This window comes from Melanerpes formicivorus, unplaced genomic scaffold (assembly GCF_026170545.1).
Source record: "Melanerpes formicivorus ecotype bairdi unplaced genomic scaffold, bMelFor1.0.p_v2 SCAF_152, whole genome shotgun sequence".
Classification (NCBI taxonomy): domain Eukaryota; kingdom Metazoa; phylum Chordata; class Aves; order Piciformes; family Picidae; genus Melanerpes; species Melanerpes formicivorus.
Window position 1 is genome coordinate 83601 of NW_027142504.1, and position 14760 is coordinate 98360.

The 14760-nt window shown below is 43.2% G+C and overlaps 1 protein-coding gene across 1 annotated transcript in view; it reads right to left on the reverse strand.

The window, feature by feature from the left end:
* Positions 1-541: 541 nt before the first annotated feature.
* Positions 542-14760, reverse strand: part of LOC137456982 (spermatogenesis-associated protein 16-like) — a 32816-nt gene continuing 18597 nt past the window's right edge. Inside the window, exons 7-9 of the mRNA XM_068168676.1 lie at positions 6911-7075; positions 3793-3873; positions 542-1345 (exon numbers count right to left, since the gene is read on the reverse strand). Of these exons, the coding sequence (XP_068024777.1) occupies positions 1223-1345; positions 3793-3873; positions 6911-7075 (369 nt within the window). The 3' untranslated portion in view covers positions 542-1222. The remainder of the gene's footprint in view (positions 1346-3792; positions 3874-6910; positions 7076-14760) is intronic.

A 14760-nucleotide genomic window follows, 5' to 3' on the forward strand; every position in this document is an offset into this window, starting at 1 on the left:
CCAAGGGTGGCGGCTCATGTCATTTTACCTAGGCTGCAGCTGGAGACGAAAGAGGAAGTGAAGACCCTGCATGGACATTTTATAGTGGAGCAGGGCATTATGGGAAATGGAATACCTGGTCTCCTGTGACCACCCCCTGGGCTGGGCCCACCCCTTGGGACCTCCCAGGTGTGGTCTATGCAGTGGCATCCGGGCCAGCACCCAGCCTAAACCACCACATAAACCCAGTGCAAAAAGGAAATGGCAGTCTTGGAAGAGACCATGGGTATCAGCTGGGGATGCCTGCCTCTGCTGAGGTGATCTCTGTTGAAAAGTTGGTGCTGCTTTGCTCATTGATGAAGGGTCTCAGGGGATCTGAGCACCTGTGCTTCCTGGAAGACCAAAGCAGTGTAAGATGTGCCTAGATGACAGGCTGCTGCTGTGGGAGTGGAAGATGAGTTGTTCATCCTTAACAGGTGGGTCTCCTGATGTGCTTTGTGGTGTGCTTCCTGGTGCTCTTCCTGGTGTGCTTTGTGGTGGGCTTCCAGATCTGCCCAGGAGAAGGCAGGGGCAAATCCTTTCCTCCCTGCAGTGTTTGTGCATCTTTAGAAAAAAACAACCCATGACTAGCTAGTAGAGGGAAAAAATCATAGGGAGCAGATGAGAGTGAAGGACTTCAAAATCTTAACCATGGAGCAACAGTTGGGCTCCTTTCTCCTTTCTCTCTCTTTTGTCATAGCATCATGTTTCTCAGACTTGTCGTTACCACAGCCATAAGGTGCAGGATGCCACTTTGTACCTCTAGGTTGCACCAGTAGCCGAAGTGTAAGGCATGAAGCTGGACAGAAGGCACAATGAGGCTGAATTCCTCCTTACAGAGGATGGATGGATCCCTGTTCTTGGGCAATAATCAAGCCAAGGGGATTTTGTAGAGTTTGGATGCAGAATATTCTCAGAGCAGAAAATAAAGACCCTTCCTGCCAGGGTGTTCCTAGTTAAAGAAACAAGACAAATAAACCTTACCAAAACATTTATTCCAACCAGTTCAAACTAATGACAAGCAAAGTAACTTCCTAACTATATCCTAAGGGGGGGAGGGGAGAGGAACCTAAAGTGGGAAGGGGTTTTTTTCTTAACCTATCTACCTAATACCTATGGTGGAAATCCTCTTAATAACTCTATACTAACTTCCTAACTATATCCTATGGGGGGGCAGGGGAACCTAAAGTGGGAAGGGGGTTTTTCATAACATTTCCAGGTCTCTGAGTTTGTGTAAACTTTGAATCTTCTTTCTTCTTTCTGTCCTGGCTTTGTTCTTGATGTAATTTTCTTCCACTTCATGTAAGTAGCCTTCAATGACTCCAATCTGCAGTTAGAAAGAAGTGGTGTCAGAAGCTCATCCCTTCTCTCTAGTGAAGCTTCAAACATTTTGGCAATTAATTTCTTTCCAAACTAACTGGGACTAAAAATAAGCTGTCCTGGATGGACAATTGCATTTCCATCTGGTTGCTCTTGTTTCCTTCACTCTCAGTCTGCCTGAATCAGAGCCACTAATACTATTTTCCTTTTGCACCTGCACTTTTCTGACTTCATTACACGTTAGATGTTACACATGAGACTTCCACCCCTGATCCAGCAAATTCCTGTTCCTTTCCCATTCTTTGCTTTCCTTTTTCACAACGGCTCCAGGCATTCATGAAGCACGTATCTGCATCGCAGCCCCAGAAAGAGAACAAATTAGGAACCAGTGGTTCTAGCACAAGGGACATGTGGTAATCCACACCACATCAGTTTTGAATCATCAGATTTAATCTTCTTTAGTACTGTGTTAGAGCTCTTGAACCCAGTGTGACATTCTTAATTACAGCTGATTAAAAACCACCAAAACCCACAATCCAAACCAACAAGAAATCCAACAGAGAAACCCCAGAACTCCCTGAGTGTTTTCCTGTCTTCTCTATTTAAAAAGCCTTTGTTCCTAAGAACATGCTGACTGTGCTGAAATTAAATGTTGGGGAAAAAAGTAAAGTACAACAGAAATATTTGATGATGGTTTCCATTTCTTTGTTCTAATACAATAATAATAAGACTACAATTCTATTGTGAAACAAAAGGGAGTGCTGTTGGGAACAGGATGCCTCAGCTCAAATGGTTGTCTGAAAGGCAAAACTATGTTCAGAATGCCAACAAATTTTGAAGCCCCAAATTGTGCAACAGAAGAGTGTAGATTTCAATGCATTTCAGTAACTTTTAGTCCCAACTATTTAATTATGAAGAGATTCTGTCCATTTTTAAATGCTATTAGTCTTGATATCTATCAAGACTACATTGAAAGCATCTAGAGAAATGAATCCATGCAAATGCACCAAAAGAAAATACTTTGTTCTACTGAAATTACAATGAAATATTAGCCACTGTTGAAACTGGGGGGAGCTTTTTGCATGTATCTGGTTATCAATGTTTGCTCTATCTGGCAGGAAATATTTAGGTAATTGTATAAATATCTATCATTCATATCATATGTAGTGTTTGTGTTGCAAAAGATTCTCATACGATCTGTAGGCAGGTGTGAGAGATTTAGAGACTATCCTGGGCAATGTAAAAGAGGTGTGAATATTTATCCTGCCCTTCCCTCATGAGCATTTGAAAGAGCTGAAATGCTCTTTTGTCTATAATTTTGTGCACTTAGGTTTTGGTTACTTTCTGTACATCCTGTACTTGGCAAACTTTATTAAGAGCCACTGATCTCACAGCTAGCTGAGGCAATACACCTGCTCAGACTTTCTCTCAGAGGAGATGCCTTCTGGAAGTTTACTTCAAATAACTTGGAAACAGGGACTCTGAAAGCACCTTGACCCTCAACCTCTGTGACTTCTTTCAGACATACCCATCCTAGTTACACTGACTTAGTGCAGCTGGGATTTGGGTTTTCAGTATCTCTCTGTCAAACTGAAATCCCAAAGAGGGACAATTTCAAGTCCCACCAGTGCAAGAACTCAAGCCCTTTCTATTCTCCAGCCTCCCACTGCAGCCACAACTCAGAGTGAGTGTGTGTCATTCTGGATCTGATGGAGCCATAAGACACAGGGTAAGGCCAAGGCTTTGGACCATTAGTACCATTATCCCTTCCTGGGGATGCGTTGCTACCCCTTTTCTCTCCAGTAGCTGAATGTCGGTGGTGTCAATGCCCAGAGCTGTGATTCATTCTGGTTTGGAAGACTTTGTCCAAACCTAACACTGCTATTGCATCCCAGCCTGCCCCACTCTTCATTAGGTCGAGCCAGATTCATCAGCAGAAAGAACCAAAACAAGATGACCTATGCTTCACAAATCCTTTAAGAAGTCAATTGCCCAGCTGCTGTGCAGAGACTCCAGAAAGGCATTTGCATGTCTTTTACCTCTCTCAGCACCAAAGCCTCAGCTGAGCTCTACTAAGAGACTTCACTTGTTGGATTGAATTTTATTCCCTAACAACTCCCCCTCTCCCTGCAATTAGCACACTACCCCCTATGATAAAGATGGAAGAGAAATATGATTATCAACCACAAATTCAGCCTTTGAGGCTGGGGATATTTGTTGTATTAGATAACCACAGGAGACTATTAATATGAACAAAGATCAACCCTAGATGCTAAAGCAAATACTAAGTGTCTATCTGTGGCTGGTGCCTGAGCTCTAACAGAGTTGGAGGCACACAGTCAGCTTTCAAATGGCACCTGCTTTCTTTTCTACCTTTTGAACAGGTATGACTCAGGGGGACATTTACTCCCCAAGGAACAATATACTCTTCTACCCTTTGCTGCAAGTTGTTACCTTCTGAATTTCCTTCCACACACGTTGGGTATCAGTGTTTCCTCTGAGGGTGTCCGTGGCCTCTGCCATTAGCAACTCCAGCTGCGGTACCAAGATAAAAATGATCACTGTGGAATTCACACCCAAATAACTTCTCTAAATACACAGATTAAAACCTCATTAAAAAATAATTTGTACACTGATGATTTTATTACTCATCTTTTACACAATGAGCACTGCCACCTCATCTTTGCTTCAGCCATGACTCTGTTATTGTGGATAGAAAATACTTAACAATGGGGGGAAGAAATCCTCTGGAAATTCTGTATTGAAGCCTATATGTTTTTAATGCAGTAAATGTTTATACTTTGGAAAGGAAGGCTTGGGTTGTAAAGAACAAAGGGTCCATATTTCATTCTTTAGCTGTCTGGGATATTCTGTGTTGTACAGGAATGCTTTTCAGTATTTTCTCCCAAGGCTAATGTATCATAATTTAAAGCAGCATGTAAAACCTCACAAGAGGACAACACTAAAGCTGAGATGCTTTGGCTGTAGCTGGAAGTATCTAGCTCATTTTGCCTGTTTTTACTATCCCTTTTCTTTGGCAAACCATCTCTTTTCCCCATAATGCAGCATAACAGAGCATAAAACCAAGGCTGCCTGTTTCTAGTGTAAACTGCAAAAAGAAGCTGTAGGAAAATCCTTGCTAATCAGTCCTCAGTGTTAGAAGGAAGACTAAAATTCAGGTCATCTGTACCATTTCCTCACTCCAGTACCCTTCCAGGTCAGGCATAGCATTGCCTCACCCTGCACCCTTCCCAAACACTTGAAAATGTTTCACTTGCTCTTAATTCACTATCAGAAAGCCAAGGGTCAGGTCCAGCATATCCTCCTGCAAGCAGCCATCAGTCTCAGTGCTTTAAGAACTAACTAGGAGAAACTTGTCTTTAATCCCTGTAGCTGTGCTCTGTAAGGTCTATTCCAAAACATTTAGCTGGTTACAGTGAACCCAGATGATAGTTTTGGAATCTCTCCCCAAATTTGTTACTTATTACAAGTAATTGGACAGTATAAGCAAAAGCATTCATAGAGAAATTGTCTCTTCTTGCTGTCCCTAGATGGGCAGCAGTCTAAGATGAGTCCCTGAAGTGACAAATGCACTCATCTGTGCAAGATGCAAAACCACTGCCTTGAGCTTCACGGAGCAGATCTGTATTTCCTTGAGTTTACCTTTGCATTTAGGTTTTTGAAGCTCAAATTCTATGTGTCCCAGCACTAGATAAAGGATGCAGGAGTCTTCTTTGGAATCTCTAAATCAATCTGCTGTGGTTGGTGCCAGCCTGCTTTCTGTGCTTGTGCAGCCAGTAAACTGAATCTTATTGGCTGGATGTTAGGAAGAAGTTCTTCATAGAAAGAGTGATTTGCCATTGGAATGGGCTGCCCAGGGAGGTGGTGGAGTCACCAGCACTGGAGGTGTTTAGGAAGAGGCTGGATGGGGTGCTTGTTGCCATGGTTTAGTTGATTAGATAGTGTTGGATGATAGGTCGGACTCGATGGTCTCAAAGATCTATTCCAACCTGGTCTGGTCTGGTCTGGTCTGGTCTGGTCTGGTCTATTCTATTCTATTCTATTCTATTCTATTCTATTCTATTCTATTCTATTCTATTCTATTCTATTCCTAATCGATAAAAACCTTTGTTTTTTTAAAGTCATGAATCAGTATTCATAAAAAACCAAACCTGCAGATTTCTGCCTCTGACTTTAGTGCAAAAGGAGTCAAGACAGATTTGTCAGAAATTTTCCATCACAACACTTTTCTGACAGATAATCTCCATCTATGAATCCAGAACAGACACAGCCCAGAGATTAAGGGTATTAAGGGCAGAACAGGCAAAGCACAGATTCTGTGTCAAACCAGGCAGAGGAGGAACTGGTCAGGGGAAGGAGAGGATTTCTCCATTGCTTTCCGTGGAGTGATTCTGTCTGAAGATCTGGTGGCACAACACCCGCCGGAGCAGGGAGCAGGACATGAATATGTCACCCCCAAAGGGGCTGCTCCCACAGCCCATTCAGGCTGGAGGTTTCACAGCTTTGGCCAAGAAGCTAAAGAATAAAAAGACCTTTCCATTTTGAAGTTTCACTGATATGGATACATGCCAGTGAAAAGTGCCCAACCTGTGCTCTGGGTTTAATTTGAATCACCCACATTTTTTCACCAGCTCTGTTGGCAGCCAAAACGTGAACGCTACAAGAGCCCAGGCTTCAAAGTCAGGCAACCACCTCCTGCAGTTGCAGGCCGCTGCTCGCCTTCCCTAAAGCAAGCTGCTGTGAAGCTTTCATTCTGCAGAGCTTAGGAGCTTTGCAGGACTGCAAACAAATGTCAAGGGACCAGCTTGAGGAAAACCAAGAGTCTTCGGTGAGCTGAAGTTGGATCATACCAATTGGACTGCATTTAAATGCAGGGACTGCCGAGGGACTTTTTTTTCTGTCTGCAATGCTTCGAATTTGCATGTACGTGAGCTTCCTCCCTCCCTGCCCCAGCTGAAAACCCAGCAGCCTGGTGGAAGAAGAGCCATACAGGACTCTCTGATTGCAGCTTATTGATATACTGGCAAGCTATTAATGACTTTAGTCTTGCAACAGCCCTGCTAGTATCATTGCCTTTGTTTAACAAAGGGAAAACAAAGGCATAGCAGGTAGATGGGTTTATTCAGAGACAGGGAGTATGTTGTAGACAGAGCCAGGAAAGAAAAGCTTTCCTCTCCTTCCCCTCCTCTCCTCAGCTTTGTCTAGATTTGGCCTGTTTGCTGCAGGTGGCTTCTGATGTTAGCTATCCTAAAGTAGCATGATCTGAATAATTGCAATCATTCTTACAGACTGACTTGGGGACGTTTGGGGGGAAAGAAGAGGTTTTAAAAATGTGCCTACAGATGATTCATGCTGGTTCTATACAAATCATCCTTGCAGGTGATTAGCACCTCCTCTGACAAGGCACTGCAGTAGGATTTTAAAACTACTTCAGGTCTGCACATTGGAAAAATGACTTCCAGAGCAAACTGCAGCACAGTGTTCTGCCCCATCCCTTCCCTGGCTCCCTGCCTCCGAAAGCCAAAACCAGGGTGAAGAAATCAATACTTACCAGTTGGGTATCCTCCTGACTGAGGTCCTGCAGGTAGGGGATGGTGGCTGCCTCAGCCATCACTTGCTCAAGCAGCTGGGCCTGTTCCTCGAGGTGCTGCATGCGGCCAAAGAGGCTGGCCTGCTGCAGCTTCTCTACTGCTCGTGAGCATGGGCAGCGCTTGTCCTGTTTGGTCACAAACGCAAGTCAGTTAGAAGAGAGTCATGGAAAACACAATCATCCCTGGAGTCCCTAATGCCTTGAGGCTTATCATCACACATATATTTTTGCTGGTAATACTACACACAATATGGCATTCAGGACCTGTAAGATAAATCTGCTGACAATTTTTAGAGGGGGAAAACAAAAATACTTTCTCGACACAATCTCTCTAGTGGCACCAGAAAAATAAATACATAGTCATAATAGATGTGAAGGGGAGACAGGAGAGAACAAACATGAATGCAATTGTTTCATTTGGAGATGGCTTTTCCATAATCCCCTCTGTTCAATATTACCTGACTTTTATGGATTGCTTTGAAAGTTTCAGCCAAGAGGCTGAGGAGACAGTGCAGTGTGTCAGCTCATGGTTTGTTTGCAGACTAGGCAAATCCATAGTTTTCAATACATAACCTCAGGGGACTAAAATCTGCAGAGGTGGTCTCTGATCCTCCAGGCAGCTAGGCACATGGCAAATTTGAAGCATGTGAACAGAGAGACTCAGCCAAGTGCCTGCAGACATGACTGTAGAAGCAACTTGCTTCTCTGTGCATCTTCTAACTGCCAGAGTGTACCTCCCCTTCCCCCTGCCTCTCCTTTCTTCTAGAATATTTCTCCTCTTCATCTACCTACCACTGCGGTGCCAACACTCACACTGACAGCATTTGGCTACCTTGCTTTGCTGGACCTCTTTACTACTGTCCCAGTTTCTCTTGTCTTCAGCCAATTGATTATTTGATACATCATACTAAAATATATATGCAAAGCCATGCCTTCACTATGAGCATAGATAAGCATGAGAGCATTTGAATCCATTTACATACTATTGCTGTAGTGATCTAGACATAGAAATTGTGGTTATGTCTAGGAAGTTAACAGATCAGGAACCTGCTAGATTTGCCTCTCTGCAGATGTAAACTGTGTTCAGGCAGATAACTATTATTTTCACTGATACTTATTTATCTTTAATCAGTGATCTACTGAAGAACAGCCATAAAAGGAATAGGACCGCAGCCAAATCAGCAATTACTTTTGGGAAGCTGCTAATTTGGTTTTCCTATTGAACTCTTTACTATTATATTGAATTAATTGTTAACTAAGGTTGATCTAAAAGGGGGAAAGGGTGGGAGGGAAGCCATGGGATTTTTTTCCAGTTGTTACTTGAACAGAACAGCTGAGCAAAATGTCAGGCTTTGAAAAAGGCTGCTCTGCTCCATCTCTTTTGTTAAATCCTTACCTTTTATTTGCTTTAGGTGGTGGAGTCAGCATCACTGGAGGTGTTTAGGAAGAGACTTGATGTGGTGCTTGGTGCCATGGTTTAGTTGATTAGATGGTGTTGGATGGTAGGTTGGACTTGATGATCTCAAAGGTCTCTTCCAACCTGGTTAATTCTATTCCATTCCATTCCATTCCATTCCATTCCATTCCATTCCATTCCATTCCATTCCATTCCATTCCATTCCATTCCATTCCATTCCATTTTATGCAGGCACATTCCCATGGCCAATTACTCTTTTTGTCAAGAACTTTCTCCTCACCTCGAGCTTAAACTTCCCCTGGCACAGCTTGAGACTGTGTCCTCTTAATTCTGGTGCTGACTGCCTGGGAGAAGAGATCAACCCCCTGCTGGCTACAACCTCCCTTCAGGTAGTTGTAGAGAACAAGAAGGTCACCCCTGAGCCTCCTCTTCTCCAGGCTAAACAACCCCAGCTCCCTCAGCCTCTCCTCACAGGGCTTGTGTTCAAGGCCTCTTCCCAGCCTCGTTGCCCTTCTCTGGACACCTTCAAGTGTCTCAGTGTCCTTCTTAAATTGAGGAGGCCAGAACTGGACACAGGACTCAAGGTGTGGCCTAACCCGTGCTGAGTACAGGGGCAGATTGACTTCCCTGCTCCTGCTGGCCACACTATTTCTGATGCAGGCCAGGATGCCACTGGCACTTGATTGTGCAGAAATTTGTACTAGGCAAGGATCAAGTGTTACCAAAATGACTATCAACATAGCTCTTGTATCAAGTCTAAGGATTCAATAACAATGCTGTTCCTCTTTTATATATATATAATAGAAGAAAACTAAACTCTAGAGAAACTACAAATACTCATGGTACAGTTAATGAATATAATATCTACTAGAATTGTAAAATAGTGTGAAAGGAAAGACCATGCACTAGAGACTGATGGCAGAAATGAAGCTAGAATCTGGGAGTTCCAGACATGAAAATAACCAAAAGAGAAAGAGCTGAGCCAATGAACTGGTGTTTCCATCAGCTAAAGGAGAGAATCAGGCACTGCACAGGAAAAAGACCTCTGGTCAGCAGTTCTCTGGAGTATTGCTGATAGCTCCAGTCAGCTGTGTTTGGAGAGGTTAATTTCAACCCAAGCATCATGGAGCAGAGAAGCCAGCACGGTAGGAGATACCTCTTTGGAGAGAAGTGTTGTTTGATTAGTCTATTAATGAAAATGCCAAGAGCATATTACTCTTCTCAATAAACATAATGCAGGGCTCAAGTCCAAAGAGAGCAAGCAACTGAAAAGGGAAAAAGAGATAAAAGACAATGCTAACAGAAGGGTCATTGTGTATAGATAGGTAGGAATAAGAGTAGGCTGGCAATTAAGCTTCTTACAACTCAGGCTGAAGGTCTACAGTGTGTTTCACCAAACTGAGAGCAGGCAGAAAGCCCAACTAGTTCTTAGATGGATTTTACTCCATTTATGACTAGGATATTGGGTGACACAAAGGTGGATAATAACATGTTACTTGACTTGAGGAGCCAGGAGAGGCCTGCCAAGCCTCCCTTCTCATGAATTACTGTTGAGCCACCTCTAAGAAGGGAGACTGGGACAACCTTCTTACAAACTAGTTTTATCACTTGAAGAGTCCTTTTCTGAGGAACTGACTTAGTATTAGTAGGAGACATCAGCAAGAAAAAAGGATTTCTGTGATCTCTGACACGTGAAATTGTATGTGTGACACAGTCTAGTTAGCATGGCACTAAAGCAAGGAACAAAATGGAGCCCCATCTCCACCTGATCATCAGTGTTTGAAAGCCAGAGAGCTGTGTCCCCAGGTAGAGCTGTGTGCATTAAAAGAAGAAGCAATCAGTTACTGAAAGAGAAAGAGAGCTCTTATCAACATGAAATAGGCTCACAACATTTTAGATGCAGCAAAAGGTTTTTCTTCGCTGTTCTTGAAATCAGCCCCAAACCTTTCAGTGCAAGCACTAAGAAATGAGTATATTGAGTTATCAGCTAAGAAAGCAGGGAAAAATCCTCTCTCATCACCCTGTGTCTGTTGGGGGCTTCTCCAACCATGAAGAAAGTAAAGGCCAAAAGAAAACAATTGTTTCTCTGCTTGACTGTCCAGAAAAATATGAGGGCATGCTACGTAGCTATGGGAAGCAAATTGGGCATCTGTGCCAACGTGCACTCTGTGGACAGAGCAATGCTAGTTAAGTTTATAGTAGGGTGAAAGTCAATAAATCAATAACCCACAGCAGACTTTTTTGGAAGGGATTAGAGGAGGCTGAACATTGTCAGAGGTGGCGTTTCAGTGACAATGGAAAATGCAGAAAGAGAAAGTAAAGAACTGCTGCTGGCAGGAGGAAAAATTCTGCAGGGAGCTGAACCACATGGTGAGAATTACATGAACTACAGCTGAATTCAAGAGGCTACTAAGCTGCAGTCAACAAACCAAACCATAATAAAGGGGCCAAGCAATCATATGAAGATGAAACAAACTTGTGTAGGCAGAGTGAAGGTTAAGTAAAGAGCAAATTTAAATGGAGACTTCATTGTCAATGAGTTGGTAGCAAAGGAATCAACAAATTCAGGATATGGAGGCATAGCTGCATCCTGGTTAGATATGTAGTAACATATTAACCATAGAATCATAGAATGGTTTGGGCTGGAAGAGACCCTAAAGATCATCTAGTTCCAACCCTATGCCATGAGCACAGATAGCTCCTACTAGACTAGGTTGCTCAAGGCCCCTTCAACCTGGCTTTGACCCAGGTTGGAGCCTCCACAACTGCTCCAGACAACCTGTTCCAGTGCCTCGCCACTCTGCGCAGCTTTGCACCAGTCCAGGCAGATGATGTCAATTGCTCTTCCCTTATCTGTCAACACTGCTACTCCATCAGAGAAGACCACCAAATTTGTCAGTCATCATTTGCCCATGGTGGAGCCACATGGGTTAACACAAATCACCTCCTCATTTTTCATATGACTAGCAGAGTATCCAGGAGGATTTGCTCCATGACCTGGCCAGGCACAGAGGTGAGACTGACTGGCCTGTGGCTCCCTGCCTGGTCTTTTCTTTTAACCTTTTTGAAAATGGGGGTTATGTTTTTTCCTTTTTCAGTCCCTGGGTACTTCACTGACTTTTCAAATACGATGGAAAGTGGCTTAGCAACTTCATCTGCCAGTTCCCTCAGGAACTGCATAGAGATCTTGTCAGGTCTTACACACCTTCAGATTCTTAGGGTGGTCTCAAACCTGATCTTCACTTACAGTGGGTGGTTTTGAATTTCCTCACTTCCTGCTTTTACCTTTTGTAACTGTGGTTAGAGCCTTTTTTGGTGCAAACTACAGCAAGAGTTGTTGAGTACCTCAGCATTCTCCTTACCCCCGGGGAACAGGTCCCCTGTTTCCTTCTGGAGTGGGCTCACATCTTCCCTAGTCTTTCTTTTATCATCGACATGCTTTTCTTGTTGCCATTGATGTTCATACCCAGATTTAAATCGAGCTGGGCTTTAGCTTTCTTGACCTGATCTCTGTCTACTTGTCTACTCTGGCTCTTCTGATTGCTTCTTAAGACAATAAATGACTACATTTTGATACTGTCACTTTCTGGACAGGCTTCACTCCTGTGGTCTGGTATTGCAAAGAGAATTTTTGTTAAAAAGTGAGTAATTGGGTGTTCTCTTGAGGCCTAGATACATACTGGGGAGTCTCACCTGAAGTGGAGGTCCTCCTAAGAAAGAGCTTTCACCAGAAAACTATTTGCTACATGAATTATCTTTAAACTAAAAAATAAAGGGAATGCTTATCCTCAGGCATCTTTGAAGACCTTCCTTCTAGGAGAGAAATAAGGTCCTGATGTCCAAGGTTCAGCCCTGTGACCTTGTCCCTCCTCTGACCTTGGGATGAAAAAGCAGCTACAAAAAGCAGGTCAGCCTGTTGTGGATGAAGCTCACCTGCTACTGCTAAATACCTAGCACTAACAATCAGAGCAAAGATAGGATGGGCTTTCACTGCAAAAAGGAGCTGGAGAGCATGTGAGAGGAGTGACTCATGTGTCCTTTCCTCAAGAATTTTGGGGTGATACCCCCACTTTTTGCTTTGCTCTGTACTCAAGAAAGCAGTTATCCCTTATGCCACTTCTATTTATAAATGAAGTTTAACTGATGAGTACTTCTTATAGTTTAAACTTTACCCAGAGTAAAGATTTAGATTTCCTCCCCTTCCCCCTTTATCCTGGTAGGGTAAAAGCAGGAGAAAGGTGAAGTAAAAATCACAAAAGAAATGGTCTGGAATTGGCTTGGAAGTAAAAAGGGAAGTTTAAACAAAATATATTTAGCATCTGAGTGAGAGGGAAAGTTACAAGGGTGTAAGGAAAAGGGTAGATACAAAAATAAATAAACCCAGGCTCAGCTGGCACTGGATTCCCTGGATGCAAATGGATTGTTTGGATGCAGTCCTTAGAAGTGGTCTGGAAGCAACATGGGGATAGCCCTCACCACGGGGTGGCTGCAGGAAGGCAGCAAAGATAGCCTGTCCAGCAGGCAACGTGCAGGAAAAGCAGGGGGAAGTAAGGCAATGGCCCCCTTTAAATAGGCTTGCTGGACACGAAGGAGGAGTGGAATAGACCTTTGACTCAGGGGACCCCTCCTCCTGGGAGGGGGAAAACTAAAGCTCTCTCTCTCTGCCCACCTGGCTCAGGTTCTTCTGTCTGCCTGGGGGCTGGGATTTTTTTCAGCCCCCTCCAGGGATGGGTGTAACCTGGCACAGTACTAAAGAAAAAGTAAAGCAAAGTGGCTGGTCAGCCTGAATTCAAAGCAGAGTCTGCCATACCCAATGTGTGTGGTAAGTTTAACTCTCAGCTTTAAGAGCACCACTTTGCATGTCTGGAATGCCCCCCAGTAGTTCTGCTTTTCTGTTGTCGAGGCTTTACGACTATGTTTTAGCTCTAAGTCTGAATGAAGTTCTGCCTTGCAAGCAGCACTGTGATGTATTGCAATAACAAGCAGAAAAAAATCCATCATAATGTTTCTTTAATGCCCTTGGTATCTTTCAGAAAGCCTGTATGCTGAAATCTGTGTGCAGTAAACACTTTCCCTCTACTTAAAAAACAGACAGCAAACCACTGAGGTCTGTAAATGTGCACATCATGCTGTGAATCATATGGTGGGGTTTGTTCACCTTTACAATCTGAGCAGTCTAATACAGCCTTCTGGCCACTGTTTCTCCTGTTATGTAGCATCATGTGCCCTTGATATGGGACTGCAGCAGGAGAACAGCAAGCTTGGTGTGTACAAAGCAGTAGAAATGACCCCAGGGAAATGTCTTGATAGAATAATCACTTATTAGTGTGGGTAAGCTTCACTGGAATATGAGTAGCTGAAGGTTTGCCTGAGATTATATAGATGTATAATAGTTATGTATATATATAAGGCAAATAATCTTTGTGTCATGTATATCTGTATTTCTGGTTAGTGTTTCTGGGTAGATGAGGTCTATGGCATTTCCCCACTCAGAGCAGATGATACTCTGCAGGGACCAGACTGTGACATTCTCCCTCAAATGCTTCCTGTGTCCCAATACACAAGTGTCCCCTTGATTCAAATGGGACTGGCTGTTCTTCACAAAGAAGGGGGTGGGGGGCAACAGAAAATGCTTTTTTAAGCTGCTTTTTTAATCTTTAGCTTCACATCTTACCAAGGGGTGGGGGGCAACAGAAAATGCTTTTTTAAGCTGCTTTTTTAATCTTTCACTTCACATCTTACCAAGGGGTGGGGGGCAACAGAAAATGCTTTTTTCATCTGCCTTTTTAATCTTTAGCTTCACATCTTACCCACAGTGGTATAAATCATATTATTAACACTAGGCTGTGTAGCTGCAAACCTGAGGTGGCAGAATTGACTACTACCAAGAGTTGCTATGGCTTAACAAACTCTGCTTTAGCACTGAGATTTGTTTGTGTTGGTTTGTAAAGGAAAAAGAAATCTGCTTAGGAGAAGCACTTTTGATTGTGTGTTTGCATCTGCAAATGAAGAAAAGGGCAGAAAGGAATGTTTGTCCTGTTAAATCCCAAACATAGTCTATTATCATCTTCAAGCTGTAAAGCTAGAGTTTGTGTCTGAGGTTTGTCTCAGCAGGAGTTTTTCATTCAGTGTGTGTCTGAGGGCAATATGGTGGAATATTTCTAGCCTGAGGAAAATTTGGGAATACTTTCAAGGAGGCACAAGTGGCCAAATCTCTGCTAGGTCCATAAAGAGCTTTTAATCACCAGTAGCAGTGCAGTTCTGGCTCTGTGCCTATCTGTATTATCAGGTAGAATTGGCTTTGTCATTTGCTCTTTGGGTCAGAGGTTCTGTCTTGCCCAGATCATTTGACGCTATGAAAACTGTCAGGAAAGTGAAAATGTTTCCCCACATA